General features: G+C 38.3%; 1 protein-coding gene across 1 annotated transcript in view; it reads right to left on the minus strand.

Annotated features, from left to right (window-relative positions):
* Nucleotides 1–25496, minus strand: part of TBCEL (tubulin folding cofactor E like) — an 80281-nt gene that overhangs the window by 19198 nt on the left and 35587 nt on the right. Inside the window, exon 7 of the mRNA XM_065881260.1 lies at nucleotides 24501–24617. Within this exon, the coding sequence (XP_065737332.1) occupies nucleotides 24501–24617 (117 nt within the window). The remainder of the gene's footprint in view (nucleotides 1–24500; nucleotides 24618–25496) is intronic.

The following is a 25496-nucleotide window of genomic DNA, read 5'->3' on the forward strand; positions in this document are numbered from 1 at the left end:
AAAAGGTTTTATTTTTATTTTTTTTTTGTTGTTGATATGTCTTTTTTTTTTACATCTTTATTGAAGTATAATTGCTTTACAATGGTGTGTTAGTTTCTGCTTTATAAAAAAGTCAATCAGTTATACATATACATATGTTCCAATATCTCTTCCCTCTTGCATCTCCCTCCCTCCCTCCCTCCCACCCTCCCTATCCCACCCATCCAGGTAGTCACAAAGCACCGAGCTGATCTCCCTATGCTATGCGGCTGCTTCCCAATAGCTATCTATTTTACACTTGGTAGTGTATATATGTCCATGCCACTCTCTCACTTTGTCACAGCTTACCCTTCCCCCTCCCCATATCCTCAAGTCCATTCTCTAGTAGGTCTGTGTCTTTATTCCCGTCTTACCCCTAGGTTCTTCATGACATTTTTTTTTCTTATATTCCATATATATGTGTTAGCATACGGTATTTGTCTTTCTCTTTCTGACTTACTTCACTCTGTATGACAGACGCTAGGTCCAACCACCTCACTACAAATAACTCAATTTCATTTCCTTTTATGGCTGAGTAATATTGCATTGTATATATGTGCCACATCTTCTTTATCCATTCATCCGATGGTGGACACTTAGGTTGCTTCCATGTCCTGGCTATCGTAAATAGAGCTGCAATGAACATTTTGGTACATGACTCTTTTTGAATTATGGTTTTCTCAGGGTATATGCCCCATAGTAGGATTGCTGGGTCATATGGTAGTTCTATTTGTAGTTTTTTAAGGAACCTCCATACTGTTCTCCATAGTGGCTGTACCAATTCACATTCCCACCAGCAGTACAAGAGTGTTCCCTTTTCTCCGCACCCTCTCCAGCATTTATTGTTTCTAGATTTTTTGATGATGGCCACTCTGACTGGTGTGAGATGATATCTCATTGTAGTTTTGATTTGCATTTCTCTAATGATTAATGATGTTCAGCATTCTTTTATGTGTTTGTTGGCAGTCTGTATATCTTCTTTGAAGAAATGTCTATTTAGGTCTTCTGCCCATTTTTGGATTGGGTTGTTACTGAGCTGCATGAGCTGCTTGCAAATTTTGGAGATTAATCCTTCGTCAGTTGTTTCATTGGGAAATATTTTCTCCCATTCTAAGAGTTGTCTTTTGGTCTTATTTATGGTTTCCTTTGCTGTGCAAAAGCTTTGAAGTTTCTTTAGTTCCCATTTGTTTATTTTTGTTTTTATTTCCATTTCTCTAGGAGGTGGGTCAAAAAGGATCTTGCTGTGATTTATGTTATAGAGTGTTCTGCCTATGTTTTCCTCTAAGAGTTTGATAGTTTCTGGCCTTACATTAAGGTTTTTAATCCATTTTGAGCTTATTTTTGTGTATGGTGTTAGGGAGTGATCTAATCTCATACTTTTACATGTACCTGTCCAGTTTTCCCAGCACCACTTATTGAAGAGGCTGTCCTTTCTCCACTGTACATTCCTGCCTCCTTTATCAAAGATAAGGTGACCATATGTGTGTGGGTTTATCTCTGGGCTTTCCATCCTGTTCCATTGATGTTTATCTTTCTGTTTTTGTGCCAGTACCATACTGTCTTGATTACTGTAGCTTTGTCTGAAGTCAGGGAGCCTGATTCCTCCAGCTCTGTTTTTCTTTCTCAAGATTGCTTTGGCTATTCGGGGTCTTTTGTGTTTCCATACAAATTGTGAAATTTTTTTGTTCTAGTTCTGAGAAAAATGCCAGTGGTAGTTTGATAGGGATTGCATTGAATCTGTAGATTGCTTTGGGTAGTAGAGTCATTTTCACAATGTTGATTCTTCCAATCCAAGAACATGGTATATCTCTCCATCTATCTGTATCATCTTTAATTTCTTTCATCAGTGTCTTATAATTTTCTGCATACAGGTCTTTTGTCTCCTTAGGTAGGTTTATTCCTAGATATTTTATTCTTTTTGTTGCAGTGGTAAATGGGAGTGTTTTCTTGATTTCACTTTCAGATTTTTCATCATTATTGTATAGGAATGCCAGAGATTTCTGTGCATTAATTTTGTATCCTGCTATTTTACCAAATGCATTGATTAGCTCTAGTAGTTTTCTGGGAGCATCTTTAGGATTCTCTATGTATAGTATCATGTCATCTGCAAACAGTGACAGCTTTACTTCTTCTTTTCCGATTTGGATTCCTTTTATTTCCTTTTCTTCTCTGATTGCTGGGGCTAAAACTTCCAAAACTATGTTGAATAAGAGTGCTGAGAGTGGGCAACCTTGTCTTGTTCCTGATCTTAGCGGAAATGCTTTCAGTTTTTCACCATTGAGGATGATGTTGGCTGTGGGTTTGTCATATATGGCCTTTATTATGTTGAGGAAAGTTCCCTCTATGCCTACTTTCTGCAAGGTTTTTATCATAAATCGGTGTTGAATTTTGTCGAAAGCTTTGTCTGCATCTATTGAGATGACCATATGGTTTTTCTCCTTCAATTTGTTAATATGGTGTATCACATTGATTGATTTGTGTATATTTAAGAATCCTTGCATTCCTGGAATAAACCCCACTTGATCATAGTGTATGATCCTTTTAATGTGCTGTTGGATTCTGTTTGCTAGTATTTTGTTCAGGATTTTTGCATCTGTGTTCATCAGTGATATTGGCCTGTAGTTTTCTTTCTTTGTGACATCCTTGTCTGGTTTTGGTATCAGGGTGATGGTGGCCTTGTAGAATAAGTTTGGGAGTGTTCCTCCCTCTGCTATATTTTGGAAGAGTTTGAGAAGGATAGGTGTTAGCTCTTCTCTAAATGTTTGATAGAATTCGCCTGTGAATCCATCTGGTCCTGGGCTTTTGTTTGTTGGAAGATTTTTAATCACAGTTTCCATTTCAGTGCTTGTGATTGGTCTGTTCATATTTTCTATTTCTTCCTGATTCAGTCTTGGCAGGTTGTGCATTTCTAAGAATTTGTCCATTTCTTCCAGGTTGTCCACTTTATTGGCATAGATTTACTTGTAGTAATCTCTCATGATCTTTTGTATTTCTGCAGTGTCAATTGTTACTTCTCCTTTTTCATTTCTAATTCTATTGATTTGAGTCTTCTCCCTTTTTTTACTTGATGAGTCTGGCTAATGGTTTATCAATTTTGTTTATCTTCTCAAAGAACCAGCTTTTAGTTTTATTGATCTTTGCTATCATTTCCTTCATTTCTTTTTCATTTATTTCTGATCTGATCTTTATGATTTCTTTCCTTCTGTGAACTTTGGGGTTTTTTTGTTCTTCTTTCTCTAATTGCTTTAGGTGCAAGGTTGGGTTGTTTATTCGAGATGTTTTCTGTTTCTTAAGGTAGGATTGTATTGCTACAAACTTCCCTCTTAGAACTGCTTTTGCTGCATCCCATAGGTTTTGGGTCGTCGTGTCTCCATTGTCATTTGTTTCTAGGTATTTTTTGATTTCCTCTTTGATTTCTTCAGTGATCACTTTGTTATTAAGTAGTGTATTGTTTAGCCTCCATGTGTTTGTATTTTTTACAGATCTTTTCCTGTAACTGATATCTAGTCTCATAGCATTGTGGTCGGGAAAGATACTTGATACAATTTCAATTTTCTTAAATTTACCAAGGCTTGATTTGTGACCCAAGATATGATCTATCCTGGAGAATGTTCCATGAGCACTTGCGAAAAATGTGTATTCTGTTGTTTTTGATTGGATTGTTTTTGATGGAATAATTGTTTTAAATGATAAAAAAAAGGGTAATTAACACCAATTTTACACAATCTTGTCCAGAAAATAGAAGAGAAGAAAAAACTTCCCAACTCATTTTATGAAGCCAGTGCTACTGATACCAAAAGCACGTAAACAGTTTCAAAAAAAGAATATGACATACTAATATCTCTCATGATGTTAGACACAAAAATCCTCAACAAAATATTTGCAAACTAAATCCAACAATGTATAGAAAGAAATACACACTATAACAAAGTAGAATTTATTATAGGTATGCAAAGCTGCTTCAACACTTGAAAATCAATCAATATAACTCCCATATCAAGCAGCTAAGGAAGAAAAATCATATAATATTTATTGACGCAGAAAAAGCATTTGAAAAAATTCTATTTTTGATAAAAACTCTCAGCATGTTAGAAATAGAGGGGAACTACTTGATACAGAACATCTCCAAAAAACCTATAGTTAACATTATACTTAGTGCTGAAACATTATACTTAGTGGTAAAACACTGAATATTTTCCCCTAAGATTGGAAGCAAAACACTCTCATGCAACACAGGTACTGGGAGTTACAGCCATTGTAATAAGGCAAGAAAAAGAAACAGTCATATAAACTGGAAAGAAATACAATTTTTTATATTTGCAAATGACCTGAAATACTTAGGTGTAAATCTAACAAAAGACTTACAAGACTTGTATGTCAAAAATTATAAAATGCTTATGGAAGAAATCAAAGAATGCCTAAATAAATGTATAGACATACTGTGTGCATGCATTGGAAGATCTAATATAGTAAATACATTAATATTCCTCAAACTCATCTGTAAGTTTAATAAAATTCCTTTCAAAATCCCAGAAAGATTATTTGTAAACAAAGACAAGTTTAGTCTAAAATTTATATAGATAGGCAAAGGCCCTAGAATAGCTAAAACAATCTTGAAGAACAAAGTGAGAAGAATCATTCCACATGATATTACAACTTATTATTACAGCTACAGTACTTGGTGTTGGTGGGACAACAGACATAGATCAGTGGAACCGAATAGAAAACCCTGAAATATACCCACACAAATAGACTATTTCAATTTTTTTTAAAGTTGCAAAAGCAATGAAATGAGGGAAAACCGTCTTTTCAACAAATGGTGCTGGAGCAATTGGACAACCATAGGCCAAAAAAATGAACCTCAACCCAAACGTCTCACTTTGCACAAAAATTAACTCAAAAAGGATTATGGATTTAAATGTCCAATGTAAAACTATAAAACTATGGAGGAAAAAAAAAAGAAAATCTTCAATATCTATGGCTAGGCCAAGGGTTCTTGACACTAAAAGCTCAGTACATAAAAGGAAAAATTGATCAACTGAACCTCATCAAAATTAAAAATTTTTGAGCTATAAAAGATCATGTAAAAACAATGAAAAGACAAGCTACATGCTAACAGAAAATATTTACAAACCACATATGTAACAAAGGACTAGTATCTAGAATTTATAAAGAGCTCTCAAACTCAACAGTAAAGGAACAAGCCAATCAAAAACTGGACAAAAACCATGAATAGATATCCTACTGAGGAGGCTTTACAGACGTCCAGGAAGCACATGAAAAGATATTCAACAACTTTAGCCATCAGGGAAATGAAAATTAAAATCATGAGATATTACACACCTATCAGAATGGCTAACACGTAAAAATAGTGAAAACACCAAGTGCCGGCAAGAATGCAGAGAAATTTTATCACCCATTGATTGCTGGTGGGAATGTAAAACGGTGCAGCCATTCTAAAAAACAGTATAGTAGTTTCTTATAAAACTAAACATGCAATTACCATAGTACTCAGCAAGTGTAGTTTATTTATCCCAGGGGAATGAAAACTGGTATAAAAATATTCATAGATTATCTTATTTGAATAACCCCAAACTGGAATCAATCCAGATGTTCCTCAACAGGTGAATGTTTAAACAAACTGTGGTACATACATACCACAGAATTTTTTAGTATTTGCTTTATTGTTTCATCACTATTCAGCAATAAAAGGCACAAACTGACATACGCAACAATTTGGATGAATCTACAGGGAATTAAGCTAAGTGGAAAAAAAAATCCCAAAAGATTAAATACCATATGATTCCATTTATGTAAAATGTTTGAGATGGTAAAATTTTGGAAAAAAAGATAAGATTAGTAGTTGCTAGGGCACAGGGATGGGAGTTGAGGAGTGAGCAGGGAGTTGAGTGTGGTTTTAAAAGGGCAACCTGAGAGGTCCTTCTGGTAATGGAACTGTTCAGTATCTTGACAATAAACTTACAATGAGATGTACAGAGCTAAACAAACACACACACAAACAAATGTATACAAGTAAAACTGGAGAAATCTGAATAAGATCAGTGGAGTCTTATCAATGTTAAGATCCTGATTGTGATACTATACTACAGTTCTGCAAAATTTTACTATTGGGGGAAACTAGTTAAATGGTACATGGGATCTGGCTGTATTATTTATTACAACTGCATGTGAATCTACAACTATCTCAATAAAAACTTCAGCTGAAAAAAAGGCTATGTATTATATGATTCCATTTATATGACATTCCAGAAAAGTAAAAAAAACTACAGGGACAGAAAACAGATCAGTGGTTGCCAAAAGGTGAGAGTCAGGGGAAGGTTTGAGGGATTCAAAAATTTTTGGGGGGGGGGGCGGTTATGGAACTGTTGTATATTCTGATTGTGTTGACAGTTATGTAACCGTAGTGTTTGTCAAACACAGAAATGTATACTAAAAGGGTAGAACTATATGTCAATTATATCTCAGTAAACCTGATTTTAAACAAAGGACACTACTAAAAAATAATCATTTAGCAGGACCAATCAAGAAAAAAGAGAAAAGCAGAAATAAACATAACAGGAAAGAAAAAGGAGATAAATACTGATATAGTACATTTTTTAATCACAAATATCCCTCATGTAATGATATTGAAGATCTACTGATAAATGAAAAAGGCAAGATGTGTATTTCTTTGTACCACTTATGTATAAAAAAATATGCACTGAATAGCAATGAGAACTATAATAAGAAGCTAGTGTCAGTAGTTGCCTAGGGACCAAACACTTGAGTGGCTGTTAAGGATAAAAGTGGGAAAACTTGGGTTTTGGTCTATACATTTAAAAAAATTTTCAAACGGGTATTATGTGGAAATATTACTTAGTCCAAATGAGAACTAAATAGAAGAAAATAATTTAAAAACTTAAACACCTACCCTCAAATAATAATATTATGAATGACTATAAAATTTTTTTAAGCTTTTCTTTTTTTAGTTTTTTTTTGATGTGGACCATTTTTAAAGTCTTTATTGAATTTGGTACAATATTGCTTTTGTTTTATGTTTTGGTTTTTTTGGCCACGAGGCATGTGGGATCTTAGCTTCCCGACCAGGGATCGAACCCATACCTCACTGCATTGGAAGGTGAAGTCTTAACCACTGGACTGCCAGGGAAGTCCCTGACTATAGAATTTTAAACTTAAAATAATTTCATAGAAAAATATAAAATTACCAACCCAAAACCAGAAAAGAACAGTAGAAAAGAATATTATAGTATAATTTTAAATATGAAAATATAGGGAAACATTCCCAAATAACATTATAAAATTAAATTCTGCAGTCTTGAAAAAGAACACTTAATATTTTACAAACAAGTTCAACTTGGGAATTCAGACTTAACTATAATTTAGCAATATAACTGAGCAAGTCTGTAATGGTACAGGAATGGACAAAAGATAGGGTGTGGGAAAAAAGGGAACCCTCTTGCACTGTTGATGGCAATGTAAACTGATACTGCCACTGTGGAGAACAGTACGGAGGTTCCTTAAAAAACTAAAAATAGAACTACCATATGACCCAGCAATCCCACTAATGTACATATACCCTGAGAAAAACATAATTCAAAAGGACACATGTACCCTTAATGTTCATTGCAGCACTATTTACAATAGCCAGGACATGGAAACAACCTATACGTCCAACGACAGAGGAATGGATAAAGAAGATGTGGTACATATATACAATGGAATATTACTCAGCCATAAAAAGGAACGAAATTGGGTCATTTGTAGAGATGAAGATGGACCTAGAGTCTGTCATACAGAGTGAAGTAAGCCAGAAAGAGAAAAACAAATATCGTACATTAACACATATATATGGAATCTAGAAGAATGGTACAGATGAACCTATCTGCAGGGCAGGAATAGAGACACAGACGTAGAGAACAGACATGTGGACACAAAGGGAGAAAGGGAAGGTGGGACGAATTGGGAGATTAGGATTGACATATATACACTACCATGCATGAAATAGACAGCTAGTGGGAACATGCTATAAAGCACAAGGAGCTCAGCTTGGTGCTCTGTGACGACCTAGATGGGTGGGATGGGGGTGGGGGTAGGAGGGAGGTCCAAGAGGGAGTGGACATATGTGGGGGAGGGGATATACACATAGCTGACTCACTTCATTGTACAGCAGAAACTAACACAACATTGCAAAGCAATTATACTCCAGTAAAAAAAAAATACATCAATGGAATAGAACAGGACCCTGACAAAGAACCATGAATGCACATAAAATAACTAGATCTATAACAGAGCTGGCATTACAGGTCAATGGTGAATACCAATTATCAATATGGAAGAAAAAAAACAAAGACTTCGATCTCTATTTGAGACTAAACACAAAAATAGATTCCAGATAGATCAAAGACATAAATGTGAAATCACTTTTAGAAAAAAGCCCAGAAGATTACCTTCAGTGATCTTCACAAAGGAAATGATTTCTTAAATAAGATGGAATAAGAATAAACTGTAGAGCAAAGCATTGATACACGTCATATTAAGTTTTTAAAACTTCTTTTCAACAAAATACAAAGTGAAAAGATCAGATTGAAAAGCTACATAAGAAGAATTTAAAATGTATAATGACAAAGAATTATAAGATCCTACTTTATATTTTAACGGATATATAAAGTATAATAAGTAGACATCAAGGATATACATCAAATTCCTGCCAGTGGTTGGTTACTTCTTGGAGTAACGAATAGGACTAAGAATAGAGGCAAAAACGTACTCCAATTTTATCTGTAATATTATTTATTTCAATGAAAAAATAAACTTGAAGGGTAAAATATTAAAAATCATCAGTTCTGAACAATGTGAACATGAGTGTTTGTTTTATTATTCTCAGTATTTTCTTTTTTAATCTAAAAAGCAAGCAAAAACAAAAAAGATAAAATTGGCTCCCTGCCCTGGCCAAAACAAAAGTTCAGACACCAAAGATAATTTCCCCCAAGACCATGATTTGGGAAGGCTGGCTCTTATTCTTTCTTTCCTTTGCAGCTATATTCAAATTCTCATGTATAACTCTAATCAAGATGAGGAAGGTAGCCTATCTTCTGCTGGGCTGGGAAAGTGGAAAGAAGTCACAATCAAATCCAAGGTAATTGGAATGACAAAAGCTGTAAGCAACAGGGAGAGCTAACATTTCAGAGGCTGTCCATGGTGTGCCAAGGAGAAAGCCCCTTTTGTTTCTCATCAGACTCGCAGCTGAATGTGAGGAGTGCTGTGTCACGGCCCTTGTCAGAGGATGATGGAGCCTGGCAGTATGGAGAACCCCAGGAGATTCATGTCCAATGTAGGAATGTTCCTTCACAACAGCAGGTCCTCTGTCTGGAAGGAATATGAGGTAACGGACACAGCACACTAGGATTTCTCCAGCATCCAAGACAAAATAAGCCTTCATTGAGGTGGTGTCCAAATACAGGCTGCTGCCCTGCTCTCACAATAACATGAAGATACAATCAGCTCTATTTAGAAAAGCCATTAGTCTTAATCAGGAAAAAACATACTCTCCATATTTTAAAAAGCTGGTTACCACTAATGACAATCCAATAAGCATTTGAGAAATGCCTACTATAATCCTTGACATAATAAATAAGGATTTCCCAGGGCACAGTTTAGGGACTCCTTGGGACAAACACAAAGTGAGGTACTGAAGTAGAATAAAAGCAAAGAAATGCCTGTAAGAAAACCTATTTCTGGCTTTGCCACTCTGTCTCTGACAACAGCATTTCCTCCTGTCAAATAATTGTTCACTGTAGCTATGCCTCTAACTCCTCTTCATGTAAACCAAAATTCTAAAGTCTGGAAAAAGACACCCCAAATCAATGAATTTACTTTCCCTGACCGTGCTCAAAAACAAAAAGAAACCACTGGACCCCCAAAAGATACATGATATGTTGATTTCTAAAAGAAAAGTTACATGGTTTTTCTTTTTTGTTTCTCTTTTAAAATAAACAGAGGGGGACTGTATTAGTTAAGTGCTAAATAAGTAATTTAAATTCAGTCTCTCAGGATATTCAGAGATAAAGCAAATACAAAATAAAAGAAGAGCTGATAAATATAGGCAATGTGGACAGACATCTGATAAATGGCGAGGCAGAAATAATAAACAGGTACACTTTAAAATGTACCAGATTCATAAACGTAGAGGTTTCTTTCTCTCTAAATGGTACTTTTATACCCCTAGAGAAATCAGGGCTATAAATACCAGAAAACACGTGTTTTCTAAGGACTACTTCAAATTCTGCAGTGAAATTTAGTCTTATGTAAAGAGACATAAAGGACCTCCGATACACATATCCTCCTTTACTCAAGTCTCAGTTATTAACTAGGTCCCTGGGTCTCTCTCAGCTTCTCCTTCTAGATACAAACCAAAATCTGCCCACATAACTTTCCCATTGAAGCCTTTCAATGATTTCCCACGGCCCGCAAGAAAAAGTCCTAGTCTGGCATGGCATACCAAGGTCTCGAATGACCTGCCCTGTTTTCTACCTTCTTCCTCAGTGTTATCTGCCACTACTTCCCACTTAATTGCTTTTCACCAAGTCATACTGAAACTGCTGTAGTTCACTACATATAAAGAGTTATTCCATACCTCTGTGCCTTGACTTCCCACATACTCCCTTCTGTCTGGAATATTCTCCCTTCACCTTCACCAGATTAACTCAGTCATTTTCTAGAAAGTCCCACTTCTTCCAGCAGAGCAAAGTACTCCTTTGTGCTCCCAGAGCTTAATTTGAAGATTTAATCACCTTACTGAACAGCTGCTATATTGTCAGGTACTGCTGTAGGCATTGAGGATAGGGCAAAGTACAAAAGAGAAGTCCCTGCCTTTACAGAGCTTACAGTACAGCGCAAGGGAGACCGATAATATATAAGAAATGTAAGTTAGGTGCTGATAAATAAGAAAAATAATGGTAGGTTAAGAGAATGATAGGAGACAGAGGTGTGCTAGTTTAGCTAGGTTGGTCAGGGAGGGAGTCTCTGATGAGGTGTCAGAGAGGGAGAGAGCCAAGCAGTTAACTTGGGGCATTCTGGACAGGGGAAAAAATGCAGAGGCCTGAGGTGGAAGTGTGCTTGGTGTGTTGAGGAACAGCAAGGCTTTTTTTTCTTATACTTGAATTCTTATAAACTGGCTGCCATGTGGAGAAGAAGCTATAGGCGGCGAGGGTGGATATAGGCAGGCCAATTGCAATAACGAAGAACAAATCTGACTCCATGTTAGATCTGTTACTTTGACTTAAAGTATTGTATTCTATTGCTTTTGCTACAAGTTAAGAATGTTGCCTACAGCCTGAAATATACAGGAGAGCCCATTCTCACGGGCTCTGACCATTAAAAGTACAACACTTTTCATTCATATAGAGATTAAAAAGTTGCAGAACAGAGAATAACATTTGTCTTGTTGGAGGTTTACAGGAACATCATGACCTGACCTGACCTGACCTACTTGGACAGCTGCGAGAATAAATGACTCCCACACCAAGAAGTTTGCAACAAGCAGCCGCACCCCTCCCCTTTTAATATAAAAGAAGTTTGAATTCTAACTCAAGTAAGATGGTGCTTTGGGACTCCAGTCCATCATCTTCTCAGTCTGCTGGCCTTCCAAATAAAGCTGTTGTCCCTACAACTTTTCTCTCGATTTACTGACCTGTTGTACAGTGAGCGGTACGAGCTTGGTCTCAGTAACACAATTGGAAGGCTACTATAATAACACAGGTAAGAGATTAGGAAGGCCTGAACTAAAATGATGCTAAGAAGTAGTAAGATTCTATATGTTTTTGAAAGCAGAATTGAAAACAAGAACAAATGGACTAGACGTGGGGTGTGGGAGAAAGAAATCAGGGATGATGCCCAACTCTTAATCCTGAGCAACTGGAAAAATGGAGAGATTGAGAAAAATGTGCAGAGCAGGAGATCAGGTGGGGAGGGGAAGGGGCCAGGGAAAGGTAAAGGAGGGACCAAAAGTTCAGTTTTGGACACATTAGGTTTAAACATCCAGGTGGAGATGTCAAGTAGGTATCTGGAAATACTAGTCTGGAATTTAGGGGCAGATCAGAGCTGAAGGTATAAATTTGGCAATCATTTGAAATCAAAAGGCATGGGAAGCCACAGGACTGGATGAAAGTACCTAGGGGATGAGTATAGAAGAGAAGAGGTGTAAGTACCAAATCCTGGGATAACTGAATTGTTAGAGGTTAGGAACGTGAGGAGGCTCCAGCAGAGGAAATATATCTCTAGCTTAGTCCAGACGGCAAGCTTCTTGAGAGCAGACACTACTTTTTTTGTCTTACCTTCAGCTTCTGGCTCTAAGCCTCTTAGTCCATAGTAGGTATTCAGTAAATAAACTGTCCTTTGAAACCCAGCTATTAGAATCTAGAGTTATTTCCTAGAAGGTCTCCTGGTAAAATATGAGAATTCAATGACTGAAATATGACCAACCCAGTGAGGACATCTTTTCAACCACCTGCAGCACAAACTGAACTGATTTTGAAATAGCACACCACTGCTACACAAGCCATGAAGAGAAAAGGCACAGATGAAGGCTCTAAAAGAAAGAGTCTATTGATTGGAAAAGCAAACACTATGATGCTTAAAGGCCAAGAATCATGAAACAGAGATTTTTCGTCTCCTATTGTTTCACAAAGTAAATAAACATGAAACATATGGGCGATTCCTCACTTTGTGTGTGTGTGTTAGTCCATTATCACCATAAACAGCTACAGTAGAGAAGCTAAACTTCCAGCTCCACCTGACAGCAGAAGGCAATAAGATGATAACTGAGTGCCTGTAAGGAATGATAACACTCTTAATAAGTATGTCTCCTGTCAGTCCTCTAAACATTTTATTCCGTTCATCAAAAAAAGTTGAAGTCATACAGGTAACTGGAGCTTGTATTTTATTCTGAGATAGAAAAACAGAACATGTAAATTTCTGGATCATCTTTAAAGTCTTCTGTTGCCAAAATGACTAATCACATGGAAACAGACGTGTCTGAATAATTCAACTGACTCACCAATAACTTTGCTGCCATAAAGGACACCAAACTGATTATAAAGGCTTTTTATTCATGCCCTCAAAAGACATTTTGGCTGATTTTTCTTACTTAAGTCTAAGTTGAGCAGAGGTATTTGGTGTTTAATGACACAAGACAGGAAAATGAGAGGAGAAGGAGAAGCTCAGGGAACCTAACAACTAGGGAAGGATGCTGCAGAAGTTAGAATTTATAGGAAAATCAAGTTAAACACTGACTTTAAAAACCCATGGTCAAATGAAAGGAAATTTTTTTCCTCAAAATGAATGGATACCTCAATCCCTCCAAGGACACTAAAGCTCAAATGTGATTCTGTATGAAACACTGAATTATCCAGGCAGTCAAGTCTTCACCTTTTACTAACTATGCACTGTGCTATTCACTATTCAATGGCATTTTGGAGAGAAATTATGCATAAAACTTGGAAGACAATTTAAAGGTATGGTAAGTATGGTACTAATACCCTGTTTATATGTCACTCTCAATTCATAATGAATGTATTTTAGTATAAATTCCTTTGTGCTTATTTACCATTTCATCTCACATCAGCATGAATGCTATTATAGTTCTTTTTTTTTTTTTTTTTTTTTTTTGCGGTACGCGGGCCTCTCACTGTTGTGGCCTCTCCCGTTGCGGAGCACAGGCTCCGGACGTGCAGGCTCAGTGGCCATGGCTCACGGGCCCAGCCGCTCCGCGGCACGTGGGATCTTCCTGGACCGGGGCACGAACCCGTGTCCCCTGCATCGGCAGGCGGACCCTCAACCACTGCGCCACCAGGGAAGCCCTATAGTTCTTTTTAACGTGCCTAACACAGTCCCTGGCACATCACAATGGCTCAAAAAACATTCCACCAGGAGACTTACAAGAAAACTACTAGGGAACATGTACTATAGTGGGTATATGTCAGCTGCGGCTGTCCAGCATCTGAATGCCCTTCTGATTTGAGGGAAACCCAAGACAGATGAGAGGCAGAAACCACTTCCCACTACAGAAACTAAAGAGGAGTAGATATTCTCTTTCTCCATTCCCTGGAAGTTAGAACATGGGAAGGTGACATAAACCTAACTATAGCTGGAATTTTAGATATTAAGATGTAATGCAAGGACATAAGGTCTGACAGAGATTATTCACGGAAGATAGAGAAGAGTCAAGCATCCAGACACACGGCTGCAGATGTCTGAGGGCAATGAAGTTGAGCAGCCTGCTGATGACTGTGTAGTAACCAGTGTAAGAAGCATACAGTTTACATAGTGAGGTCTACAGAAATCTTGGCTGTGCCTTGCTTCCCCTCAATCCTGCCCAAGCCTAATTCTCTGATCTTGTCAATCCTGTGCGCTACATAGTATTCATTATTCTTTTACTAAATTCCTATCCTACTTAAATTGGCCAGAGTTGATTTCTGTTGTGTGCACTGGTACTAGGGAGTAGATTACTGGCAATAGTACCTCAGGTAATTAAGGGCAATTTGGAATTGGTTTCTGGCCTAGTAGAGGCCAGTGAATATCATATTAGTTTTCATAGAAGGGATTCTGCAAATCCTTGACATGGAGTGGTGAAATAAGTAATTATCACTTGAGTTCACACGAAATGCTCTAGGAGACTGAGAGAGTGCTGTCAAGAATAAAACAACATGAAGGGAATGAAAAATTCAAGACTATGGGCATCTGCTATTCTAAGCGCACAAGGCAGCTTACATAAAGGGAATATTAAGGTCGAGTTCCTATAAACTAGGCTTCAGGCACAGACTGAAACCGAGGTACTTTTAAGAAAAGGATCTTTTCTCTCTTACAACAACAGAGCTGAGGTAGCTATGAAAACAAATACACAAGGTTTGATGCTCTAGGTTGCTGAATTAGAGGTCAGTTAAACTTGCATCTATATTGGGACTATTCCATGAAAGCTGGAGCACTGACTGGAGAGAGAGAGACAGAGAGAACAAATTGGAATGGCAGTGTAAGGGAGGATTCTGAGGACTTGGGAATATCCTGAATCCCTAAACCTCACCGAGGCCCCCCTTGCTAGCTGGGTCCAGTGTGACTGTTCCTCTTCTGCTTGAAAAGGCAGTAAAATCCCTCTGCTTGAAGGAATTACCTTGCGAGTGTAAACTAATTCCCCATTTGCCTCATCCTTCCACATACATACTCTACTGCACTACCATCAGATCAGAGCATGGTCTGTGGGGTGAATTACAAAAATATCAAAACATTTACAAGACTCTGGTCACTTATATGGACAAGCATATAGGAAATAAATACAGGGAATATAGGAAATGAGTGTGTTAACCAAGGAAAGAAAAGCAATTCTAGATCCAGCTGATTTTGCGTAGGTATATTACCAATGGTTCTGAATTCAAAAATCTAGCCTCAGTGGCTAGCTTCAGTGGTTTAGAATCATTTAGAGTGGTTCTAAATATTTGTCTAGTTGACTGATTGGAAATTGGACTCAGTGGTGGTCTATGCTAAAGGAAGTTGAGATGTCACAAATTATTTGAGATAATGTGGAAGGAGGAATTCAAAAACTTCAGGACAGGGGCTTCCCTGGTAGTGCAGTGGTTGAGAGTCCGCCTGCTGACGCAGGGGACACGGGTTCGTGCCCCGGTCCGGGAGGATCCCACATGCCGCGGAGCGGCTGGGCCCGTGAGCCGTGGCCTCTGAGCCTGTGCTCCACAAAGGGAGAGGCCACAACAGTGAGAGGCCCACGTACCGCAAAAACCAAACAAACAAACAAAAACTTCAGGACACAGGAATGATGGAAATTATTGTCACCCATGTTACCCCTTTACCCATTTCCATCTATGGACCCTACAAGGACTCAGAGACATTTCCTTCTCTAAGGCCTTGAAAAATACATTAGGGCTTCCCTGGTGGCTCAGTGGTTAAGAATCCGCCTGCCAGTGCAGGGGACACAGGTTCAAGCCCTGGTCTGGGAAGATCCCACATGTCACAGAGCAACTAAGTCTGTGGGTCATAACTACTGAGCCTGTGAGCCACAACTACTCAGCCCGCATGCCACAATTACTGACGCCCATGCACCTAGAGCCCATGCTCTGCTACAAAAGAAGTCACCGCAATGAGAAGCCCACGCAGTGCAACTAAGAGTAGCCCCCGCTTGCCACAACTAGAGAAAGCCCGCACACAGCAACGAAGACCCAACGCAGCCAAACATAAAATAAATTAAAAAACAATAATAATAAATAAATTTATTTTAAAAAAAGAAAAATACATTAGTGAGTAGAACACTCACATCTTTGGAAAACATTCTACAGGCCAGGGATGCTGGTAGGAGACACTAAAATCTGGTTGCCCATTTCAATTTCAAGAAGGAAGGAAGAGAAGACTGGTTCAAGATGGCGGAGTAGAAGGATGTGCTCTCACCCCCTCTTGCAAGAACACCAGAATCACAACTAACTGCTGAACAGTCATCGACAGGAAGACACTGGAACTCACCAAAAAAGATACCCCACATCCAAACACAATGGAGAAGCCACAGTGAGACGGCAGGAGGGGTGCAATCACAATAAAATCAAATCCCATAACTGCTCGGTGGGTGACTCACAAACTGGAGAACACTTACACCACAGAAGTCCCCCCACTGGAGTGAAGGTTCTGAGCCTCACGTCAGGCTTCCAAACCTGGGGGTCCGGCAACGGGAGGAGGAATTCCTAGAGAATCAGACTTTGAAGGCTAGCGGGATTTGATTGCAGGACTTTGACAGGACTGGGGGAAACAGAGAGTCCACTCTTGGAGGGCACACAGAAAGTAGTGTGTGCACTGGGACCCAGGGGAAGGAGCAGTGACCCCAGGGGAGACTCAACAAGACCTAACTGCTAGTGTTAGAGGGTCTCTGGCAGAGGTGGGGGGCAGCTCTGTCTTACCGTGAGGACAAGGACACTGGCAGCAGAAGTTCTGGGAAGTACTCCTTGGCGTGAGCCCTCCCAGAGTCCGCCATTAGCCTCACCAAACAGCCCCGGTAGGCACCAGTGTTGGGTCGCCTCAGGCCAAACAACCAGCAGGGAGGGAACCCAGCCCCGCCCATCAGAAGTCAAGCGGATTAAAGTTTTACTGAGCTCTGCCCACCACCAGTCCCTCCCATCAGGAAACTTGCACAAGCCTCTTAGATAGCTTCACCCACCAGAGGGCAGAGCAGAAGCAAGAAGAACTACAATCCTGCAGCCTGTGGAACAAAAACCACATTCACAGAAAGACAGACAAGATGAAAAGGCAGAGGGCTATGTACCAGATGAAGGAACAAGATAAAACCCCAGAGAAACAACTAAATGAAGTGGAGACAGGCAACCTTCCAGAAAAAGAATTCAGAATACTGATAGTGAAGATCATCCAGGACCTTGAAAAAAGATTGGAAGCAAAGATCGAGAAGATGCAAGAAATGTTTAACAAAGACCTAGAAGAATTAAAGAACAAACAAACAGAGATGAACAACACAAGAACCTACAACCAAGATTACTCTACCAGGCAAGGATCTCATTCAGATTCGATGGAGAAATCAAAAGCTTTACAGATAAGCAAAAGCTAAGAGAATTCAGCACCACCAAACCAGCTCTACAACAAATGCTAAAGGAACTTCTCTAAGTGGGGAACACAAGAGAAGAAAAGGACCTACAAAAACAAACCCAAAACAATTAAGAAAATGGTCATAGGAACATACATATCGATAATTACCTTAAATGTGAATGGATTAAATGCTCCGACCAAAAGACACAGGCTTCAGGCTTCCCTGGTGGCGCAGTGTTTGAGAGTCTGCCTGCCGATGCAGGGGACACCGGTTCGTGCCCCGGTCCGGGAAGATCCCACACGCCACAGAGCGGCTGGGCCCATGAGCCATGGCCGCTGAGCCTGCGCATCCACAGCCTGTGCTCCGCAATGGGAGAGACCACAACAGTGAGAGGACCGCGTACCAAAAAAAAAAAAAAAAAAAAAAAAAGACACAGGCTTGCTGAATGGATACAAAAACAAGACCCATATATATGCTGTCTACAAGAGATCCACTTCAGACCTAGGGACACATACAGACTGAAAGTGAGGGGATGGAAAAAGATATTCCATGCAAATGGAAATCAAAAGAAAGCTGGAGTAGCAATACTCATATCAGATAAAATAGACTTCAAAATAAAGAATGTTACAAGAGGGCTTCCCTGGTGGCACAGTGGTTGAGAGTCCGCCTGCCGATGCAGGGGACACAGGTTCGTGCCCCGGTCCGGGAGGATCCCACATGCCTCGGAGCGGCTGGGCCCATGAGCCATGGCTGCTGAGCCTGCACGTCTGGAGCCTGTGCTCCGCAAGAGGAGAGGCCACAGCAGTGAGGGGCCTGCATACCGCGAAAAAAAGAAAAAAGAATGTTACAAGAGACAAGGAAGGACACTACATAATGATCAAGGGATCAATCCAAGAAGAAGATATAACAATTAAAAATATATATGCACCCAACATAGGAGCACCTCAATACATAAGGCAAATGCTAACAGCTATAAAAGAGGAAATAGACAGTAACACAATAATAGTGAGGGACTTTAACACCTCACTTACACCAATGGACAGATCATCCAAACAGAAAATTAATAAGGAAACACAAGCTTTAAATGACACAACAGACCAGATAGACTTAATTGATATTTATAGGACATTCCATCTAAAAATAGCAGATTACACTTTCTTCTCAAGTGTGCACGGAACATTCTCCAGTATAGATCACATCCTGGGTCACAAATCAAGCACAGTAAATTTAAGAAAACTGAAATCATATCAAGCATCTTTTCTGACCACAATGCTATGAGATTAGAAATCAATTACTGGGAAAAAAACGTAAAAACCCAAACTCATGGAGGCTAAACAATACGTTACTAAATAACCAAGAGATCACTGAAGAAATCAAAGAGGAAATCAAAAAATACCTAGAGACAAATGACAATGAAAACACAACAATCCAAAACCTATGGGATGCAGCAAAAGCAGTTCTAAGAGGGAAGTTTATAGCTATACAAGCCTACCTCAAGAAACAAGAAAAATCTCAAATAAACAATCTAACCTTACACCTAAAGGAACTAGAGAAAGAAGAACAAACAAAACCCAAAGTTAGCAGAAGGAAGGAAATCATCAAGATCAGAGCAAAAATAAATGAAATACAAACAAAGAAAACATTAGCAAAGATCAATAAAATTAAAAGCTGTCTCTGAGGGCTTCCCTGGTGGCGCAGTGGTTGGGAGTCCACCTGCCGGTGCAGGGGACACGGGTTCGTGCCCCAGTCCGGGAGGATCCCACATGCTGTGGAGCGGCTGGGCCCGTGCATCCGGAGCCTGTGCTCCACAACGGGAGAGGCCACGACAGTGAGAGGCCCACGTAACGCAAAAAAAAAAAAAAAAAAAAAAAAAAAGCTGTCTCTGAGAAGATAAACAAAATTGATAAACCATTAGCCAGACTCATCAAGAAAAAGAGGGAGAGGACTCAAATCAATAAAATTAGAAATGAAAAAGGAGAAGTTACAAGAGACATCGCAGAAATACAAAGCATCCTAAGTGACTACTACAAGCAGCTCTATGCCAATAAAATGGACAACCTGGAAGAAATGGACAAATTCTTAGAAAGGTAGAAACAGAACCAGGAAGAAACAGAAAACATGAACAGACCAATCACAAGTAATGAAATTGAAACGGTGATTAAAAATCTTCCAACAAACGAAAGTCCAGGGCCAGATGGCTTCACAGGTGAATTCTATCAAACATTTAGAGAAGAGTTAACCACCCATTCTTCTCAAACTCTTCCAAAAAATTTCAGAGGAAGGAACACTCCCAAACTCATTCTACGGGGCCACCAGCACCCTGACACCAAAACCAAACAAAGATACTACAAAAAAAGAAAATTACAGACCAATATCACTGATGAATATACATGCAAAAATCCTCAACAAAATACTAGCAAATAGAATCCAACAACACATTAAAAGGATCATACACCACGAGCAAGTGGGATTTATCCCAGGGATGCAAGGATTCTTCAACATACGCAAATCAATCAATGTGATACACCATATTAACAAACTGAAGAAGAAAAACCATATGATCATCTCAATAGATGCAGAAGAAGCTTCTCACAAAATTCAACACCCATTTATGAAAAAAACTCTCCAGAAAGTGGGCATAGAGGGAAACTACCTCAACATAATAAAGGCCATATATGACAAACCCACAGCAAACATCATTCTCAATGGTGAAAAACTGAAAGCATTTCCTCTAAGATCAGGTACAAGACAAGGATGTCCACTCTCACCACTATTATTCAACATAGTTTTGGATGTCCTAGCCATGGCAATAACAGAAGGAAAAAAAAATAAAAGGAATACAAATTGGAAAAGAAGAAGTAAAACGGTCACTGTTTGCAGATGACATGATCCTATACATAGAGCATCCTAAAGATGCCACCAGAAAACTACTAGAGCTAATCAATGAATTTAGTAAAGTTGCAGGGTACAAAATGAATGCACAGAAATCTCTTGCATTCCTATATACTAATGATGAAAAATCTGAAAGAGAAATTAAGGAAACACTCCCATTTACCACTGCAACAAAAAGAATAAAATACCTAGGAGTAAACCTACCTAGGGAGACAGAAAACCTGTGTGCAGAAAACTATAAGACACTGATGAAAGAAATCAAAGATGATACCAACAGATGGAGAGACATACCATGTTCTTGGATTGGAAGAATCAACATTGTGAAAAGGACTCTACTACCCAAAGCAATCTACAGATTCAATGCAATCCCTATGAAGTTACCAATGGCATTTTTTACAGAACTAGAACAAAAAAATCTTAAAATTTGTATGGAGACACAAAAGACCCCAAATAGGCAAAGCAGTCTTGAGGGAAAAAAGCAGAGCTGGAGGAATCAGACTCCCTGACTTCAGACTATACCACAAAGCTACAGTAAACAAGACAATATGGCACTGGCACAAAAACAGAACTATAGATCAATGGAACAAGATAGAAAGCCCAGAGATAAACCCACGCACCTATGTTCAACTAATCTATGACAAAGGAGGCAAGGATATACAATGGAGAAAGGAGAGTCTCTTCAATAAGCGGTTCTGGGAAAACTGGACAGCTACATGTAAAAGAATGAAATTAGAACACTCCCTAACACCATACAGAAAAATAAACTCAAAATGGATTAGAGACCTAAATGTAAGATGGGACACTATAAAACTCTTATAGGAAAACATAGGAAGAACACTCTCTGACATAAATCACAGCAAGATCTTTTTTGATCCACCTCTTAGAGTAATAGAAATAAAAACAAAAATAAACAAATGGGACCTAATGAAACTTAAAAGCTTTTGCACAGCAAAGGAAACCATAAACAAGACGAAAAGAAACCCCTCAGAATGGGAGAAAATATTTGCAAATGAATCAATGGACAAAGGATTAATCTCCAAAATATATAAGCAGCTCGTGTAGCTCAATATTAAAAAAACAAACAACCCAATCCAAAAATGGGGAGAAGACCTAAATAGACATTTCTCTAAAGAAGACATACAGATGGCCAAGAAGCACGTGAAAAGCTGCTCAACATCACTAATTATTAGAGATGCAAATCAAAACTCACACCAGTTAGAATGGGCATCATCAGAAAAGCTACAAACAACAAATGCTGGAGAGGGTGTGGAGAAAAGGGAACCCTCTTGCACTGTTGGTGGGAATGTAAATTGATACAGCCACTATGGAGAACAGTATGGAGGTTCCTTAAAAAACTAAAAATGGAGGTACCATATGACCTAGCAATCCCACTACTGGGCATATACCCAGAGAAAACCATAATTCAAAAAGACACATGCAGCCCAATGTTCACTGCAGCACTATTTACAATAGCCAGGTCATGGAAGCAACCTAACTGCCCATTGACAGACGAATGGACAAAGAAGATGTGGTACATATATACAATGGAATATTACTCAGGCATAAAAAGGAACGAAATTGGGTCATTTGTAGAGATGTGGATGGATCTAGAGACTGTCATACAGAGTGAAGCAAGTCAGAAAGAGAAAAACAAATACCGTATATTAACACATATATGTGGAACATAGAAAAATGGTACAGATGAACTGGTTTGCAGGGCGAAATTGAGACACAGATGTAGAGAACAAACGTATGGACACCAAGGGGGGAAAGTGGCAGGGGGTGTGGGTGACGGTGGGATGAATTGGGAGATTGGGATTGACATGTATACACTGATGTGTATAAAATGGATAACGAATAAGAATAAAAAAAAATTTTTTTTTTAAAGAAGGAAGGAAGAGACCAAGCAGTGGCTTCTAACTAGTAGTGAGTGAGAAAGGAGGCATAATTACATAAATAGGCAGCGAGGCCAGAGTGGTAAGTAAAATACCTTGACTGTATAAATCTTTGGCGGTAGCTAATTGCCCACAGTCTATGTAGGATTAGAACAGGTTATCTCATTTCAGGGAGAGAGAAATGTGTTTTCATTTATACAAGGAATTTATTAGGATAGGTAAGAACAATTTTTAATATATAACTATGGGGAAAGTCAAAAGTGTCAGACTATAGTAGACATTCTTTTTGCTGAGTTGTTCCTATTTGAGGGGAAGTCCCAAGATCAGGGGAAGCAAGATTCTACCTCTCATTGCAGAAGCCAAAGTGGAGAAGATAATCTGTCTTCCCTATCTCTTGGGAGACAGAGTGTGGGCAAATGCCTTAAACATACCCAATCAATTGGTCAGATGCATAGTTTTGACACTTAGGGAATGAAGCAAACGTCAGCGAAAGATTATATTCAGCACTTATGGGAAAATCAAAAATCCATGACACGGCGGCAAGTGTTCAGTGGTTAAGTCCAGCATTGCAGTACCAACAGAAATATATAAAGAAGACTGTAAGTTGAAACCTTGGCTATCCTTGCCTCCCTTGGTTCCTGTCTAAACCAGGTTCTCTAGCCCACCTAGCAATTCTTTTAGTTTCTCAATATCTCTCCAGTAAAGTCCTCCCCTGATTAAAGATGATTTCTATAACATGCATTCAAGCACACTGACTACTACAGAGGCATAAATGCGCTTTAGGATAATTATGCCATCAGGGACAGAAACAATTTACTGCCTATGTATATACTACTTCCTGTAGCAGACTGGAAGATAAATAAACTATAATGACAGACATATGCTCAAAGCCAGAATATTTACTTCTTCTATTAATATGTTAGATTGAATTAAATGAAAAATATAGTTATCAGACCATTTTTTTTTAACCCCAAAAAATTTTCATGTGGTTTAACCTAACATTTCTGGGTTGTGTTAAAAAGGCAGTCATATCTCTCCCTACCCAGATGTTCTTAGCTAATTTTAAAAGGTTAGCTTCAAAATCCTTACTTAATTTGTCTAATATTTTTTAAATGCTTAAGCTTTAAAATTCAACTGATAATAGCACAGATAGTTTTACACAGCACTGGTTGAGCCTTATAGAATGGTGACCCCCTTAAAGTCTGTAAATAATAGAGAACTTTGGGAAAAAATAATGTTCAGTAAGAATGAATTAGAGTCACAGAAATCTGTAACCAGAAGGACAAAATAAATTTATAACCAGAGTGTGATTTGACTCACATTTAGTCCTAACTTGCATCTTGTTGGTTTGAAATTCCTCCTGCCGAATGGGATTTCGTATTATTCTTAAAGTCATTAAGAAAAGAATATAAATTTGGGGGTAACTGATTCTAGTTTCCAACACCCAGAAACCTGTTTGGGGTTTTTTTTTCCCTTATGTTTACGTATATCGTACCTGCTACATTTCCTTTTACATTTACAGAATATAAAAGGTAGTTTCTCACCAAACAATACATATTTACTTTTCATATACTTAAAGGTACTAATTTAGGCCTCAGCATTTCGCTTCCTACTCAACCATCCTAATTCCTTTAATATTTCCTCAGGAGTCTATTTTCTAGTCCCTTTCTCATATTCTCTAAACCTCAGGCACATTTGTCAAATCTTCCAAACTGCAGAACATAGTATATCTTAAAAGCGGATGCAATGTGAAAGAAGAAACCAGTTTTGGGGATGGGTGAAAATGTGCTCCTGGAGAAGAGGATCAAAAAGGAATTGATGATAAGGAACATGGAGTGGGAACTACTAGAAGTAGTCAAATAGTACTTACCCAACCATTCTTAATACAAGTGCAAGGCTAGAAGAAATACACTGTGGAAAATGAGATAAAGCAGGTTTGCTTTTTGCGTTTCTTCCTTTATTTTTTAACCTATCACCAAAGTTCTCTAAGAGAGTCCAACAACAAATTATTAGATTTTGCTCTAAATCAATAGTTCTTAGGTTGCCTCAATACTTGCTCACGTGTTGCTAAGCTGATAGGGGATTTTTACCTGAATGGCACTTCTTCCTGTGGAACATCCACAAAGTAACGAATAAAAAATCTCTCAGAATCTTCTCGCTCACCATCAGTGACAACACTGCCATTAAGTTTGGAAACCGATGGCAATCTATAAATAAAAAGCAAAAGAGACATAATAAAAATATTGAGACTTAGAAATAAAATTATTGGTTTGAGGCCCAGTCTTATTATCTTGAAAGGACTCATTTGATGTAGCTCTGCTTGTGTACAACTACCAGCATGAACTAATGTGGTATAAAATAAAAGGACCAAAAATATCTAAAGTTTCATTTTTGATGTGACACCTGACCTTTTATAACCATACCTCACCTTTCAAAATAAGATCCTAGGCAGCACGGCCCAACTTAAGTATCGTGCAAGCCACACACGTAATTTTAAATTCTCTAGTAGCCATATTTTCAAAAGTAAAAATAAAACAGATAAGATTAATTTTAATAGTATATTATATTTAACCCAATATATCCAGGATACAATCATTTCAATCTATAATCAATACTAAAAAAATAACTAAGATACTTAAATGTTCTTAATACTTAAATGTTGTTTTTTTTATATAAAGTGTTTGAAATCCAGTGTGTCTTTTTCACTTATGGCACATTTCAATTCAGACTAGCCATGATTTCCAGTGCTCAAAAGTCCCCCATGGCTGATGGTACCATACTGGACAGCACAGGTCTACAAAGCAGTCAGTACAGGTTGGTCATATAGTTCAGGAATTCATTTATTATATTTACAAAAGAACTGTGTAAAGAAAATAAACTACAAGGCCTGCAAGACTTACTCTTCGTAGAAGAAAAGTATGCTGAAATTTATTTCTTCAGTGGGATATTACTGTGTATGTCAACAACTGGAACGCAGTAAAGATCTGGTAGGTATTAGTTGGTCAGAAAGATCAAAGTGGTTTATAGAACCACTCTTCTTTAGGGAACCTTAAAGCCTACTGTTCCCCTGTCAAAACTACTATGTG

The sequence above is a fragment of the Phocoena phocoena genome, chromosome 8 (assembly GCF_963924675.1).
Source record: "Phocoena phocoena chromosome 8, mPhoPho1.1, whole genome shotgun sequence".
NCBI classification, from domain to species: Eukaryota; Metazoa; Chordata; class Mammalia; order Artiodactyla; family Phocoenidae; genus Phocoena; species Phocoena phocoena.